Genomic DNA, 17956 nt, shown 5'->3' with positions numbered 1-17956 from the left:
CCCACCACTTAACATCTGCCTGTATTCATTCAGATACGAGCCCCTGGTGGTTTATCAGAGATACTTACTAATAGCCTCAGAGGCCAGTCTCCAGACAGCTCCCATCCTATATTTGTGTTAATTGTTCACTCGTTCTCCTCCCTCGCTCTCTGAGAGTGCCAAGAAATCTGACTCTAATATTAGAGTATAAACAACATTCCTGCCGTTACAATACCCCCCCACGGAACTATGATGTGACTCTATAGCAACTAATTGTCTGTTAGCTGTGGTTGGCTATGCACTAATTTAAAACTGTTGTGTTCAACAAAAAAATCCCCTCTTGCTTCTTATTGCTCAAGCAGCGACTTTTGTGAAAACCCACCTGTAAAGCAAATTACTGCAAAGACAGGTGGCTTAAGTAGTAACAATTACAGTTGTTATCAGATAACTTTTCCTGATATCAATCTGGCAATTCCCTTCATATTATTTCTGACGACTGTATTTGGCAGGTTATGTACTTCTACAAAATAACTCCGGTGAATATGTTCAAATAAATGTTTTATTGATATTGTAAAACAATTGAGATTGGAACATGAACATCGATATAAACACACAGTCAAACAACATACACACATTAATATGCGTGTACCCACTGGGCAGACGTCTAGTTTTGATTTACAATTGGTTGAGTTGTCAGCAAATGTGAATTCAACGTGAAATCAAAGCATTTCATCATTGGATTTAGGTTAAAAGTTTGGTGAAAACAATATTAAATTCCCTTAGGTTGATGACTTTTTGTAATTCCAAATCAGTTTTCTACGTTGATTCAACTTCACATAAATTGTTTAACATTTTTTAGTATGCGGAAACAATGTTGTTTCAACCAGTTTTTGCCCAGTGGGTATCCACACGTGCACACACACACATCCCCCAACCCTTCACTGTGTCTTAAACCCCAACACACATTATTCACACATTCAAATATTTGAATTGGAATTGTTGGACTCCAAAATAAGTTATTCTTACCCATGGACATTAATACCGTTAAAGTATTATATCTTATACAGAATTGTCATAAGTCTTGGTGGCTGTTCACAATTCGCCTGTAATTTATAACATTGTTTTCGTCTACATACAGTATACATTATTTGGGTGATGCTTTTTACTCAAAGCAACAAAAACATACTGTTGTTAAGAGGCTTGTTGGGGGCTCTCGGAGCAAGCATTTAGTTAGCTTTGAGCTTTAATAGGTTCTGCATAAAAGACACCAGCCCAACTTAGAAAAGGCTTTAGCCTTCTTTAGCCTATACTTGCATGAGAAGAGACATCAACTCTCCTTAACTGTCATGGTCTTAAAGTTAGATAGCATGGTTCCGTCTGCACTGTCGGTGGATGGACTAGTGCTGTGTAGGAATAACACCACCTGTCAGAAGACAATGCCTCAACTGTCTCGCTAAAATTTTGCCGTTCTCTGCAGATTGGCGAATACGGGGGGTAATAATGGCTTCTGTACCAACACAGAGAAGTAAGAAGATAGAATTGGGAGATTAACACTTCACAATCACACTATAATTATTGTTATCCAGCATTGAATCAATGAGATTTCACGGTTCGCTCTGAGCTTGTTGTTTCGCTCTCTCCCTCTTATGGTTCCGCCTCTCCCCAGAGTGATGTCACTGACTGACACGGTCAGGCTATCCCATACCTATGACATCATCACTTCCAGTCCTTCTTTCAGTCCCTCTCCCTCTCCTCATCCAGTGGGTGGGTCTGCCTGTGCTCCCAAACACGCACTGCTCCGTCCCACTGTGAAGAAAAAAAGAAAGATTGAGGGAGAGAAATAGAGAAAAATAAAGAGGGAAGTGGGAATTAGAGGGAAGAAAAGGAACAATATGTTAAATGACAGGAAAGATAAGAGAACTTACAAGCACATTGATTTAATGAGATAGGTATTCTGAATGGTCTAAATTAACTTCCTGAATTGATGCCAACCCCTCAGTGGAGTGGAGCAGAGCCAGCTAGAGAGACTTACGGAGCTGCTGATGATGTTGTCCTGGTAGGGATGCCAGCTGACATCCCTCACACACGCGTCATGCTCAGAGAGTCTGGTCACCACGCTGCCCGTCAGCACGTCATAGACTGGACACACAGACACACAGTCCTTTATACCCCTTTACAATGCTTTTGACTCCCTCTAGCACACGTGTTGGCAAACACACGTCACACACACAATATTTCTCTCTCCCACAAATACAGACCAACACACGTACACACTTTACATTCTACACAAACAGAATCAAACTATATTTCTCTCTTCAACACACACACACACGTCACCCACCAATGATCTTCCCAGTGGAGCAGCCGGTGTAGATGAACCTCTGTCCGGTGGTGAACTCCGGGGAGAAACGGCAGCGTATGAGTGTGTGCAGAACACCGTGACCCCTGTAGGTCATCACCGAGGTGTCGCCGGTCAGCTTGTGTCTCTTCAGGGCTGGGTGGACAGGCGATAGACGCACAGCAGGCAAATGACAGGTCAGTCAACACCGCCTTCTATTTACACAGTCAAATACAGCTGCCTTATGGCCAAAAATTTACAATAGGACATGTAGTAGAGGATGAATGCTCAAAAGATACTGTAGGCAATGTTCCCTCTAATTGTTCCCGGCACTGAGCAGATTTTCAGGTCTTCCAGCGCATGTTTACTGTGAACACTGAGGCTGTACCTGCTTTAAAGTTACTGTTAACAGTGGCCACGTGGGCTACTGTGGCTATTTGATCATAATGTAGGCCTACCAGAGTGGACTACCATGAAAAACAATGGAGAAAATGTATCTCATAACATTTTAACATGGAAATAGCTGTTCTATCATTCAGCCTACAGTAGCAGACTGCGTGTGGTGTTCAATGTAGGCCTACATTCCATGAGACTTTTGAAAACAACACGCAGGGCTTGACATTAACCTGTTTATCGACTTGTTCTTCAGACAAAGAGGTGACTGAAAATGTGTTGTTTGATGCAGGAAACCACTTTACTAAATAAAATGCATTATTCCCATTATTCCCATACCATTATTACAGAGAATCAGACAAATTATGCTACCCTCTGCATATTGGCTACTTAGCTTTTTCAAGCCTGTCTCAAAATTACAACACTGCCCCTTTAAGACAAAAAAAAAAGCTGTTCACCTGACTCGCTTTTCAAAGGTGTCTAGAAATACACGTTTTGTCCTCTCGTAGGAAGCAATCACTCCCCTATTGCTGACCACAAATGATCTATAACTGGGCTAATAACTCACTAACTAGCAAAGGATAAGAACAAAATGTGCACGTGGCTACATGCAGCTCTCGCTTTGATCTCAAAACAACTGCATCTACTCACGACCGCTCATGCTGTAAAACACTGTCCAGTTAAAAGTAAATGGCACAGATCCGTATATGGCAATGGTCTATTTGCATATAGGCCTACTGCAGCTCAGATTTTTACACAGAGCGGTGCGGCATAGAGTATGGGCTGTGTAGTGCATGTCAATGCAATAGAATCCTACTCCGATGCGTTCTGCATTTCTTGCATAGATAATTTTGTTTCGGGATGTTGCATTGGAAGTAGCTAATATTGCGTTGTTTCGATCACAATTTCCACAGCAAAGGGAAATGTTGATAGTGTTAACAGGGAACAATCTAGAACAGTGGTCACCAACCTTTTCTGAGTCAAGATCAGAGTCAAAATGCAAGCCAAGATCAACCGCTCAGATTTGACTTCAAAAACATAAGCCTATGCAACATTAACCAATTAAAATAAAAATTAAAAGTACTGTAGCAATGAGGTTTGTGCAGTAAGCTATTGGCCTAATACATTATCACCGCATATTAGCTTTGCTTGAATTGCCCTGCCAACGCATTGATGTTTGTGCCATTATATTTAAACATTTATGGTAGGCTATATGATCACACCGGTAATAGATCTGTTGTTGTATTACTTATGAGGCACATCTGAGTGAGCATACATTTAAATAATTAGCTTTTTATTTTACTGGGCTGATGGTGCCTGCATCTGATGGTCGGTATCAGCGGAGGGAGAGAGCAGAAGACTGAAGGTTCGGCACTCAACATCCCTTCGCTCTCCCTGACCAAAAAGGGTCAGTCTTCCAGCTGATGGCGCAACACGAGTCGCACTGCGTTATTCCTGCCTCATGCACAAATTCATGTTGTTACTCCTATGAACAGAGAACGTGAAATATTCCTCGATATTAAAAAAGATTCTAGCCGCTAATAATAACACAAGCCTATAGATACACTTCCCTACTAATTCATTACTGCTGCACTGCTTTTTTATAGCGTCGAGTGTAAATTACATTTACATTTTAGTCATTTAGCAGACGCTCTTATCCAGAGCGACTTACAGTAGTGAATGCATACATTTCATACATCTTAAGAAGACATCAGAACAATCTAGCTAAAAATCTACCGCCTACATCAAAATAGACTCCCTTTTGACATTGACTTGATCTCTGTACTGATAGGAAGACGTTGGTTCTTCACAACAGCCACCCCAGATAAGAGCATGTTTCTCTGGCAGGACCAGGAACACGAGTAACAGTCATGATAAAAACCTATCCACTAATTAAAACGGTATGAATAACATTCAAATTAGGCTAGGTGTTCTATTGGTCAATGGCCTAATAGTGGAAAAAACATAAAGAAGCTTCAAAGCTTGCCCTGAAACAACTTTAAAATGTTGAAAATACTTATCCAAAAAAAATTCTAAATAAGGTCAACCAAGAGACACGAGCATTATACTGAGGAGACAAGTCGACTCATATCCTTACAGATCTTTGCTTAAAACCATAACAGGAGTAAGCTGCTTAATTACTTACACATAGGCCTAACTAAACACATAGGCCTAACCCACTTCCGGGTTCGATCCCAGGCTGTGTCGCAGCCAACCGGGAGACCCATGAGGTGGTGCACAATTGGCCCAGCGTCGTCTGGGTTAGGGGAGGGTTTGGCTGACAGGGATGTCCTTGTCTCATCATGCTCTAGCGACTCCACGTGGCGGGCCGGGCACGCTGACTTCGGTCACCAGCTGTACAGTGTTTCCTCTGACACATTGATGCGGGTGGCTTCCGGGATATAAGAGTTGTGTGTCAAGAAGCAGTGCGGCTTGGCAGGGTCGTGTTTCGGAGTACGCATGGCTCTCAACCTTCACCTCTCCCAAGTACTTATGGGAGTTGCAGCGATGGGACAAGACTAAACTACCAATTGGATATCACGAAATTGGGGTAAAAAGTAACAAACAAAAAATATATATATATATTATATATAAAAAACACACACTTGAAGTCAGAAGTTTACATACACCTTAGCCAAATACATTTAAACTCAGTTCTGCACAATTACTGACATTCAATCCTAGGAAAAATTCCAGTTTGCATCACCACTTTATTTTAAGAATGTGAAATGTCAGAATAATAGTAGAGAGAATGATTTATTTCAGCTTTTATTTCTTTCATCACATTCCCAGTGGGTCAGAAGTTTACATACACTCAATTAGCATTTGATAGCATTGCCTTTAAATTGTTTAACTTGGGTCAAACGTTTCAGGTAGCCTTCCACAAGCTTCCAACAATAAGTTGGGTGAATTTTGGCCCATTCCTCCTCACAGTCAGGCCTCCTTGCTCGCACACGCTTTTTCAGTTCTGCCCACTATTTTTCTAGTGGGATTGAGGTCAGGGCTTTGTGATGGCCACTCCAATACCTTGACTTTGTTGCCCTTAAGCCATTTTGCCACAACTTTGGAAGTATGCTTGTGGTCATTGTCCATTTGGAAGACCCATTTGCGACCAAACTTTAACTTCCTGACTGATGTCTTGAGATGTTGATTCAATATATCCACATAATTTTCCTACCTCATGATGCCATCTATTTTGTGAAGTACACCCGTTCCTCCTGCAGCAAAGCACCCCCACAACATGATGCTGCCACCTCCGTCCTTCACGGTTGGGATGGTGTTCTTCGGCTTGCAAGCCTCCCCCTTTTTCCTCCAAACATAACAATGGTCATTATGGCCAAACAGTTCTATTTTTGTTTAATCTGACCAGAGGACATTTCTCCAAAAAGTACGATCTTTGTCCCCATGTGCAGTTGCAAACCGTAGTCTGGCTTTTTTATTGCGGTTTTGGAGCAGTGGCTTCTTCCTTACTGAGCGGCCTTTCAGGTTATGTCGATATAGGACTCGTTTTACTGTGGATATAGATACTTTTCTACTGGTTTCCTCTGGCATCTTCACAAGGTAATTTGCTGCTGTTCTGGGATTGATTTGCACTTCTCGCACCAAAGTACGTTAATCGTCTCCTTCCTGAGCGGTATGACAGCTGCGTGGTCCCATGGTGTTTATACATGCGAACTATTGTTTGTACAGATGAACGTGGTACCTTCAGGCGTTTAGAAATTGCTCCCAAAGATGAACCAGACTTTCTGAGGTCTTGGCTGATTTCTGTTAATTTTCCCATGATGTCAAGCAAAGAGGCACTGAGTTTGAAGGTAGACCTTGAAATACATCCACAGGTACACTTCCAATTGACTCAAATAATGTTAATTAGCCTATCAGAAGCTTCTAAAGCTATGACATTTTCTGGATTTTTCAAAGCTGTTTAAAGGCAGAGTAAACTTAGCGTATGTAAACTTCTGACCCACTAGAATTGTGATACAGTGAATTATAAGTGAAATAATCTGTCTAAACAATTGTTGGAAAAATGACTTGTGTCATGCACAAAGTAGATGTCCTAACCGACTTGCCAAAACTATAGTTTGTTAACAAGAAATTTGTGGAGTGGTTGAAAAAAATAGTTAATGACTCCAACCTAAGTGCATGTAAACTTCCGACTTCAACTGTGTAATAAATAGAAACAAAATGGTTGGATCGATTTAATCATGTATACTTGCATAGTATCTTATGATTGAAGATTGCAATTGGAGTGGCCCACTTGCTATCTAATGTGCAAGCTAGAAGAGGAACCAGTAATGTATAACAACCTTTTTGCCTCAAACGTCCCTAACACCCTGACCCCCTTCCCCAGGCCTCTCACCTCTCTGGGGCACCTGCTGCCAGCGGTAGTCCCAGTTCTGCTGGGTAACGGCCAGCCGCGAGGCCGCCAGGCCCTCCTTGGGGGAGAACTTCCTCACATCCCACAGCTTGATGGACTGGTCCTTGGAGTTACTGATCAGATAACGTGCATCGCCCTGCCAGATGGAGAGGGCAGATTAATGATAGATGTGTATCTTCCTGACAGAAATAGTTGTCCCTGCGGGTGATTTGTGCAGTCAACGGACACACAGAAGTTTTTGTTACCACAGAATGAGGGTAAAAATACTAATACATCCTTCCTCACTGATCGAAACCCTTTCTGATTGGTGAAACAGCACAGCATAGCTTTGACCTGTCCAGTTGTGTATAAAAAATACATTTTACCATGTACAGTGCCTTCAGAAAGTATTCACACCCATCGACTTATTCCACATTTTGTTGTGTTACAGCCTGAAATCAAAATGGATTCAATGGTTTTTTTCTCTCTCACCTACCTACACACAATACCCCATAATGACATGTTTTTAGAAATGTTTTTTTGAAGTACAGAAATGTCTAATTTACACATACAGTACCAGTCAAAAGTTGACACCTACTCATTCAAGGGTTTTTCTTAATTTTTCTACATTGTAGAATGACAGCTTTTTATTCTCTCAACCAGGTTCATGAAGAATGCTTTTCCAACAGTCTTGAAGAGTTCTCACACATGCTGAGCACTTGTTGGCTGCTTTTCCTTCACTCTGCGGGTCAACTCCTCCCAAACCATCTCAATTGGGTGGTCGGGTGATTGTGGAGGCCAGGTCATCTGATGCAGTACTCCATCACTCTCCTAGCCCTTATACAGCCTGGAGGTGTGTTTTGGGTCATTGTCCTGTTGAAAAACAAATGATCGTCCCACTAAGCGCAAACCAGATGGGATGGTGTATCGCTGCTGAATGCTGTGGTAGCCATGTTGGTTAAGTGTGCCTTGAAATCTAAATATATCACAGACGGTGTCACCAGCAAAGCACCCCCACACCATCACACCTTCTCCTCCATGCTTCACGGTGGGAACCACACATGCAGAGATCATCCGTTCACCTACTCTGTGTCTCACAAAGACACGGCAGTTGGAACTCTGGGTCTTCCTTTCCTGTGGTGGTCCTCATGAGAGCCAGTTTCATCATAGCGCTTGATGTTTTTTTGCGACTGCACTTGAAGAAACTTCCAAAGTTTTGAAATGTTCCGTATTGACTGACCATGTCTTAAAGTAATGGACTGTCATTTCTCTTTGTTATTTAAGCTGTTCTTGCCATAATATGGACTTGGTATTTTACCAAATAGGGCTATCTTCTGTATACCACCCCTACCTTGTCACAACACAACTGACTGGCTCAAACACATTAAGGAAAGAAATTCCATAAATTAACTTTTAACAAGGCACACCTGTTAATTGAAATGCATTCCAGGTGACTACCTCATGAAGCCGGTTGAGAGAATGCCAAGACTGTACAAAGCTGTCATCAAGGCAAAGGGTGGCTACTTTGACAAATCTCAAATATACAAATGTTTTGGTTACTACATGATTCCATGTGTTATTTCATGTTTTTGATTTCTTCACTATTATTCTACAATGTACAAAATAGTAAAAATAAAGAAAAACCCTGGAATGAATAGGTGTGTCCAAACTTTTGACTGGAACTGTAAGTACTCACACCCCTTTGCTATGACACTCCAAATTCAGCTCCGGTGTATCAAATTTCTTTTGATCATCGTTGAGGTGTCACTACAACTTGATTGGAGTACACCTGCGGCCAATTCAATTGTATGGACATGATTTAGAAATTAACAACTGTCTATATAGAAGGTCCTACAGTTGACAGTGCATGTCAGAGCAGAAATGATGAAGTCCAAGGAAATGTTCGTAGATCTCCTAGATAGAATTGTGGAGGCGGCATATATCTGATTCAGATATGGTCCCATGTGGCTCAGTTGGTAGAGCATGGTGCTTGCAACGCCAAGGATGTGGGCTCGATTCCCACGGGGGACCAGTACAAAATAAAAAGTATAAAAATGTATGCACTGGCTACTGTAAGTCGCTCTGGATAAAAGCATCTGATAAATGACTCAAATGTAAATGTACAATTCAGAGGGGTTGAGTTAAATGTGCAAGACACATTTCGGTTGAATGCATTCAGTTGTGCAACTGACTGGGTATCCCCTTATATCTCGTGAGGGTAAAAAACTATTTTTAGAGTGTTGAAAGTTTCCAAGAGCACAGTGGTCTCCAACATTGGCCATCTGACCAAACTCTGCAACCGGGCAAGAAGAACCTTGGTCAGGGAGGTAACCAAGAACCCAATGACCACTCTGACAGAGCTATAGAGTTCCTTGGCTGAGATGGGAGAACCTGCCAGAAGGACAACAGTCTCTACAGCATGTCACCAATCTGGGCTTTATGGGAGAGTGGCCAGACAGAAGCCACTCCTGAGAAAAAGGCACAACATCACACCTGGAGTTTGAAAAAAGGAATGTGAAAGACAGAACATAAGTCAAAATATTCTGTGGTCTGATTAGAAAAATGTTACTCTTTGGTCTGAACGCATAACGCTATGCCTGGAGAAAACCAGGCACAGCTCATCACCCGTCTAACACCATCCCTACCGTGAAGCCTGGTGGTGGCAGCATCATGCTATGGGGATGCTTTTCAGCAGCAGGGACTGGGTGATTGGTAAGGATAGAGGGAACAATGAATGGAGCCAAATACAGGCAAACCCTTGATGAGAACCTGCTTCAGAATGCAAACGACCTTGGACTGGGGCAAAGAGTTACATTCCAACAGGACAATGACCCAACTATACAGCCAAACCAACACTGGAAAGGCTTCAGAACAAAATTGTTAAAGTCCTTGAGTGGCCCAGCCAAAGCCCAGACTTGAATCCCATTGAAAATCCCATTGCTGTTCACTGCCACTCCCCATCTAACTTAACAGAGCTTTAGAAAATCTGCAAAGAAGAATGGGAGAAAATCCCAAATCCAGATTTGCAAAGCTGATACAGACACCAAAGACGACTCAAAGCTTTAATCGCTGCCAAAGGTACTTTTACAAAGTATTGACTCAGGGGTGTGAACGTGTATGTCAATGAGATATTTCTGTAATTAATTTTCAATAAATTTAGAAAAACGTGTTTTCACTTTCTCATTATGGGGTATTGTGTGTAGATGAGAAAAAAAATATGTAATCCGTGTTGAATTCAGGCTGTAACATAAAATGTGGAATAAGTCAAGGGGTATGAATACTTTCTGTGGGCACTGTACGTATTCAAATAGTGCTTTGATATGGATGATCACATACACTGTATCCTAATGTGTAGAGTGATTACAAATGCTGGACACATACACACGCAGCTAGTGTTTTTTTCTATTACCTTGCTGTGTATGAAGGTGATGCCATCTCTGTGTCCAGACAGCTGGCCCACGGGCTGGGGTCTGTCCTCCCGCAGCGTCCGCCTGTCCCACACCTTGCAGAGCGCGTCGTCGCTGCCTGAGAACAACAGCTGGGACGAGCTGTCAGCAAAAGCCACCGCATTCACGTCATCCTCGTGAGCATCAATCTAAGGAGAAGGAGAGGAGGGAAGAGAAAGGGGGGAGAAAGAGTGTGTAAAAGAGTGAGGAGGAAAGAGATAGCAGAGGTCAAGAGTGAGGTGGGTTGTGATATACACAGAGGGGTTCCAAGATAAGAGGGACGCTCTGTATCGTCAGCAAGGCGATAGTGTGATGCTTGGTGGGCAGACAGAGGGTGACCAGGGTGTAACTAAATACTCGCAGTGCCAATGTCAACAGCAACAGCAAATATGGTCTATAAGCAGACACACACACAGACCTTAAGGGTTCTCCTATTCTGTTCACGATCAAAGACGTAGAGGCAGCCATCATTTGCTCTGTGAAGAAAAAAAAGAAACGGAGAGTGAGATATGCACTGTAGGCTATTAAACGTGGCCCTAACCAACTAAAAAATATTAGAAATTGATCTGAAAATGTACAATTGGGATGAAGAAATTGGGTGCACTAACCCTCCAAGGATCTCTTTTCCGTCTGTGGAGGCAGCCAGAGAGAAGACACAGAACCTCCTCTCGTCTGGGCTAAGAGGGAAGAACAGAACATTAACCAGCCTCCTCCACTGAGACACATCTCCAATTATGGAACATCATCTACAATCCATGGAAATAATTGGCCTAAAATGGTGCTGCTCTCAAAAAGTTGAATCCTAGCTTCAGAGAAACATGCGCGTATCTCAAAGTTCAGTGCAAGTGTAGCCTCACGAGCCACCCTGATGCAGTGAACCCCTTTTACACGAATTCATATAATTTAAGTAAATGTTGAAGTTACAAAGAAGTTAGGATTTAGCCCAAACAGCAGGAAATAAAAAATCACATAAATGGAGTCCCTCAGCTTTTCATGTAATACATTATGAACTCATCTAATTGAAATGGTTCCTGTTGCTCCATTAGAGTGGCACACAAAATGAACAATGGCTGGTTGAAATGATAGCTAGTTCCAAGGTCAGGCATCCTTGTGAATGAAGAGGATTGCCGGTAGAACAGTTTATTACCCGATTGGTTAAGCTATAAGTACTATGAGGGGAAACACTAACTTGAGGTCCAGGGCGGTATGGGTTTCACTGTCTCCATCTACACTGCAGACATGAACTAGAGGGGTACAAGAGAGCACACATCAGTACAAAATACACCCCAGTGACATGACAAGAAGCCCAAAATAGATATATTCTGGTGAAGATCGTGATGGCAAAAAAAACATCAGTTTTAATGTTTAGAAATCATTTATTTCCAAATGAGTTAGAGTTGAGTTCTTTTATATTAGATCGACATAGCTGTGATAACCGACTGCGCCTCGTCTCATGTTGGTTGAAGCGCGGTCCTTCCACCTCACTATCTTCAAATTAAGTTATAATCCTACCCATTCCTTCATCTATGGTAAGGTCAGGGTGACTAAAATAGCAGCACCCCCCAGTGTGGGTGGTATCTTTGCTCTGGTGGCCTAGCCTTACTGTAATCAGACCAGCTGGAGTAGAGCACGTTGTGGGAGTCGGGGGTGAAGCATACGTCCAGCACGCTCCAGCCCACGTCCCTGGCCTTCACAGTCTGCTTCAGGTTAAAGCGCCCGCTACTGGTGTCATACAAACGGATGTTCTGGTCTAGGAAAGCCAGGGAAGGATGCATGTTTTAGAAATCAGTGGTCACTACAAATAAAAATGTGAAATTGTTTGTACATGTAAACACAGCGATGTGGTTAAGAACTAAAGGAATTTCAATCATTTCCCCAGTCTACTGTAACGGTTGTGTTCACGTCCTTACCTTGGCAGGCAGAGAGGAACATGTTGCCATCGTCACTGTACACACCACAGAACGCTTTCTGCTGGTATGTGTCCTTGTGTGTCACATGATTGGGCAGGAAACTGAGGAGAAGTGCAAACGGAACACCAATGGATTTCAGCAACAACAGGCTCCTCATCTGTCAACATTCAGGTTAATGGTCCGATAAATAAGGCTTTATTCATTACAGCTTTTAAGTGGAACAATTCATAACACATCCCCTTTCACTTGTTTCTGCAATGAGTTTACGGTGCTTAGTTTTAGTGTGTGGATGTGAGGCGTTTTGGTAATACTCACTGTGAGCGAATGCGACTACACTCTCCGTGAGAAAAACTGGAGCCTCGACATCGGCCTTGTTCCCTCTGAGAGAGTAACACAAATCAGAATCACCCTCTAGACCTGAGGAACACAGTAGACCCAACATGCTTGCCCAACAATGCTTGCCCTCACCTCTGTTAGCATGTGGGTGAAGCTTTGCCTGCCTTTCAAGTCAGATGAGGCCGTGGTCAGGAGGATCCGAGTCCGGATTTCACTCCGGTCCAACTCCTGAGTGTCTGGCTGGGAGTCCACTGACAAGACACAGGAGCAGTGAGCAAGAGACCAGTGAGGCATGCAAGTAGGTATACATTTGTAAACACACTTGTGTAACAGAAATGCCAATACTTTTTATTTTAACTGTGATGTCAAGTGCATTGGAATATCTATATGAATAGCACTATATCAGATAGAAGGAATAGCGTTATGTTTTTTGGTCATTTTTCTTCCATTGCTTGCACACAAAGTAAAAAGTAGGATTAAATGTGACTAGTGCACTCAATGAAACCCCGCTTGGTTTACCGGGAGGGTTGTAACGGTCTCCTAGACGCCCCTCCCAAGCCCCATCGCTGTCCTCGTCAGAGTCTGAATACGACTGGACGAGCTGCAGGCCTGTTGCTCCACTCCCATGGACCAGCCTCACCTGGCCCCTTCATGTACACACAAAGATGAGGAGAGGGATGGGGAAACACTTGTGCTCATTGACATGAACTAGGACTAGGCTACACATAGGACACAACTCCAGTGGAGAAAGCACTCCATTCTGCATTGGCATGATTTCCTTATAAGTGCAACGATGAAGGAAAAACTAAAGTTTTCCCCTCTGCTGAGAAGCAGTAATGTGAGTTTGTGTTGAGTATTTATTTAAACTTGGAGCAGAGTGAACTTCTTTAGTGCTAGGTCTACTCTTTGGCTACTGTATAGGCTATGGTCAGACTGTCTCCCAGTCCCAGCTTCAACTTACCTCCTCAATAGGTAAGCCAGCACTTGAGCTAAATCGACGTCCTCCTCTGCTGTTGACTGCCTGTCAACCTGCTGCCCCTCAGCCGATCTGCGACTTCTACTGCTGTTACTGTTATTACTGCTGCTGCTCTGGTTGGATTCCGATTCAGACTGGTCAGGGTTGCCGCTGGAGCCCCGACCGCCGGACATCCCAGAACTAGACTGAGAGCCCATATACCGAGAGCCTGCCAGGGAAGTCAATAATGTTGTCTATGAGAAGTGAATAATGATGACAAATGCTTTAAAGGCCCAGTGCAGTGAAAAACGTTATTTCCTGTGTTTTATATATATTTCCCACACTAAGACGAAATCGCTCCGCCATTGCCTAGTTGCAAAAATTCTGATAGTACAAGGATTCCATACACTATACTTGTTTTGTCACATAGTTCGATTCATTTCAGTTTCTCTAACACTGAAATATCTTTTCCATAACCAAAAATATTGTTTTCTCATCTGTTTGAAGCTGGTGTACAAAACTGAAAATAAAATATGCAAAAACTAAACTTAAGAACGGGAGCATAGAAATAGTGTACATAGGACAGATCTACCGCTTCTTAGACTTGCTTCCAATGAAAATGACAGATCGAGCCTTCCGAGTTGCACAGCAGTCTAAGGCGCAGTGCTAAAGTAGTCACTACAGATCCGGGTTCGATACAGGGCTGTGTCGTAGCTGGCCGCGACCGGGAGACCCATGAGGCGGCACACAATTGGCCCAGCGTTGTCCGGGTTAGGGGAGGGTTGGCCGGCTGGGATGTCCTTGTCCCATCTCGCTTTAGCAACTCCTTGTGGCGGCCAGGCGCAACCACGCTGACTTCGGTCGCCAGCTGTACGGTGTTTCCTCCGACACATTGGTGGGGCTGGCTTTTGGGTCAAGCGATTAGTGTGTTTCGGAGGACACATAACTCTCGACCTTCACCTCTCCCAAGTCCGTACAGGAGTTGCAGCGATGGGACAAGAATGTAACTACCAATTGGATATTACGAAATTGGTGAGAAAAGGGGTAACAACCACCCCCCAGGCAGCGCAGTGGTCTAAGGCACTGCATCGCAGTGCTAGCTGTGCCACCAGAGATTCTGGGTTTGAGACCAGGCTCTGTCGCAGCCGGCCGTGACCGGGAGGCCCATGGGGCGGTGCACAATTGGCCCAGCGTCGTCCGGGTTAGGGAGGGTTTGGCCGGCAGGGATATCCTTGTCTCATCGCGCACTAGCGACTCCTGTGGCTGACCGTGCTCAGTGCACGCTGACTAGGTCGCCAGGTGTACTGTGTTTCCTCCGACACATTGGTGCAGCTGGCTTCCAGGTTGGATGTGCATTGTGTCAAGAAGCAGTGCGGCTTGGTTGGGTTGTGTTTCGGAGGATGCATGGCTCTCGACCGTCACCTCTCCCGAGTCCGTATGGGAGTTGCAGCGATGAGACAAGACTGTAACTACTTCCAATTGGATACCACGAAATCGGGGAGAAAAAAGGTGTAAAAAAAAAAAAAAATACCCCCCAGTAATTTTTATGACAGATCTATAACGCAAAAAGTGACATATTACAGCTGTAAGCCTGGAGGCAAATAAAACATATGTTGCCATTCAGAGGGTGAACGGGCAAGACAAAAGATTTAAGTGCCTTTGAACGGTTTGAGTGTGTCAAGAACTCCAACGCTGCACGAAAAAAAGGCGATGCAACTCAATATTAGGAAGTTGTTCCTAATGTTTTGTACACTCGGTGTATATGGCTCTGATGCTTGCTAATTCCTCATAGAGGATGTCATCCTCCTAAGGAGAATGAACTGGCAAATCAGCTGTCTACACGCATGAATATTTTTCATGACATAAAACCACACCATTCTGTAGTTGGGTTACACCCCACACCATTCCAACACAGAAAAGCTGCTTATTAACATAGTTACTTAAAAAGGTAAAATATGCAGAAATCGCTCCGCCATTTGCTGGTTTTTAAAATTCTAATAGTTCATCTAATATCAGTTTATGTGACAAAACAAGTAACGTTGATGTCGACAAATATTGTCAAAACCGCTGTGAAATAGCTTTTCAATGCGAATTTTGTCGTGTCGCCCCAAAAAGTTACATATAGCTGCTTTAATTAACATTTTGGGGAAGGTAAACTATTTAATTCATGTTGTAATTAATTATAAGTAATATTTCATAACAATCTGGAAACACAGGATAGTTACTTTAACATTAAATCTGTTCACCTGTATGGGTGAGCTGCCTGACGTGTAAGAGATTGACCGTGTCTTCTTGACACAGACATACAACTACTATCAAAGACTTAGTTTGCTAAAAAAAAATGCAATGGCAAAAATCATCAAGCGACTTGCTCTAACGGTCGTTACAAAAAACGAGGTAACCATCGCATGAATTGTCTGACTAGCTAGCTAGTTAGCTAATACAGCTAGCCTAGCCTAAAGATACCTACACTGTTCTAAGTATAAGGTTACACGCGCTTGACAGTTATTTGTTGCTGTATATTAAGCTAAATAACTTGCCAGTTATGTTGTCACGAGTCCGTTTAAGAAAACGGTTTTTATCTGTGGATGATACGCCGTTTTCGCTGCCGATGTTTTCAAGATAATACCAGACCGAAGTTGCGAAGTCCGTGATGCGCCATGTTGTTTACAACATAGAAACTCATTATTTTTTCTATGGTTTACAATACTGGAGCAACCTGCGCGAGAACCCCAGCCCTTTTGGTGTCACATGACCTTCTCCCGCGAGAACAAGCTACCAAGTCAGTCAATTTGTGCCAGTGAAAATTGACAAGACATGTCGAAACTTGGATGTGTCGAAAATTCACCTCACGCCTACAAAACTCTACACATGGATGGCATTCTCCACAGGAAAACTCTGCAATGAGGACATCCATAAAACCGCAGGGATAGCAACACATTATAGGGATGACATAAGGTTTAGCACTTTACCTAGCACTTCCCCTTTGCTAGCCAACTGATGACTAGTATTGATTTGTTTCAAACCATGTGCAAATAACCAAATAATACAAAAACGGTGACGATTTCAAACGGGTATATAAGCAAGAAAATTATAAAATCGAATTATTTTTATATCTAAAAAATGTACTGTATTTTCTGACATGAGCTGAAGAATTGTCAGGTCATTGTTACAAAACTGGAAATATGCTAGTTTTAGGATAACATTTTGATTTCATAATCTCATATGGCTGCTATACATTTGTTTTTGATAATATTTCTTAAAAATATATATTTTTAGTTTATTATAGATATACAGTTAAAAGTCAGAAGTTTACATACACCTTAACCAAATACATTTAAACTCAGTTTTTCACAATTCCTGACATTTAATCCCAGTAAAAATTCCCTGTTTTAGGTCAGTTAGGATCACCACTTTATTTTAAGAATGTGAAATGTCAGAATAATAGTAGAGAATGATTCATTTCAGCTTTTATTTCTTTCATCACATTCTTAGTGGGTCAGAAGTTTACATACACTCAATTAGTATTTGGTAGCATTGCCTTTAAATTGTTTAATTTGGGTCAAACATTTCGGGTAGCCTTCCACAAGCTTCCCACAATAAGTTGGGTGAATTTTGGCCCATTCCTCCTGACAGAGCTGGTGTAACTGAGTCAGGTTCGTGGGCCTCCTTGCTCGCACACACTTCTTCAGTTCTGCCCACAAATTTTCTATAGGATTGAGGTCAGGGCTTTGTGATGGCCACTCCAATACCTTGACTTTGTTGTCCTTAAGCCATTTTGTCATTGTCCATTTGAAAGACCCATTTGCGACCAAGCTTTAACTTCCTGACTGTTGTCTTGAGATGTTGATTCAGTATATCCACATAATTTTTCTCCCTCATGATGCCATCTATTTTGTGAAGTGCACCAGTCCCTCCTGCAGCAAAGCACCCCCACAAAATGATGCCCCCACCCCCGTGCTTCACGGTTGGGATGGTGTTCTTCGGCTTGCAAGCCTCCCCCTTTTTCCTCCAAACATAACGATGGTCATTATGGCCAAACAGTTCTATTTTTGTTTCATCAGACTAGAGGACATTTCTCCAAAATGTACGAGCTTTGTCCCCATGTGCAGTTGCAAACCATAGTCTGGCTTTTTTTATGGCAGTTTTGGAGCAGTGGCTTCTTCCTTGCTGAGCGGCCTTTCAGGTTATGTTGATATAGGACTCGTTTTACTGTGGAAAAATATACTTTTGTACCCGTTTCCT

At 42.7% G+C, this 17956-nt stretch overlaps 1 protein-coding gene across 2 annotated transcripts; it reads right to left on the bottom strand.

Annotated features, from left to right (window-relative positions):
- Positions 1–520: 520 nt before the first annotated feature.
- dcaf11 (ddb1 and cul4 associated factor 11) lies at positions 521–16446 on the bottom strand. 2 transcript variants are annotated; one of them, XM_014181081.2, is made up of 15 exons: positions 16252–16446; positions 13718–13940; positions 13276–13403; positions 12889–13007; positions 12736–12800; positions 12421–12521; positions 12114–12260; positions 11700–11754; positions 11119–11187; positions 10929–10986; positions 10474–10659; positions 7068–7221; positions 2321–2473; positions 2012–2118; positions 521–1785 (listed from the first exon to the last, which is right to left on the bottom strand). In XM_014181081.2, exons 2-15 carry the CDS (start codon positions 13927–13929, stop codon positions 1714–1716), a joined length of 1626 nt encoding a protein of 541 aa, XP_014036556.1. In that variant the 5' UTR covers positions 13930–13940; positions 16252–16446; the 3' UTR covers positions 521–1713. The 2 variants fall into 2 exon arrangements, with proteins under 2 accessions (XP_014036556.1, XP_014036557.1); XM_014181082.1 differs by lacking the exon at positions 16252–16446 and adding an exon at positions 15958–16245.
- Between the last annotated feature and the right edge of the window lie 1510 nt (positions 16447–17956).

The sequence above is a fragment of the Salmo salar genome, chromosome ssa29 (assembly GCF_905237065.1).
Source record: "Salmo salar chromosome ssa29, Ssal_v3.1, whole genome shotgun sequence".
Taxonomy (NCBI): Eukaryota; Metazoa; Chordata; class Actinopteri; order Salmoniformes; family Salmonidae; genus Salmo; species Salmo salar.
Note: the sequence above shows the minus strand (reverse complement) of the source record. Positions and strands in the feature narration are given on the sequence as shown.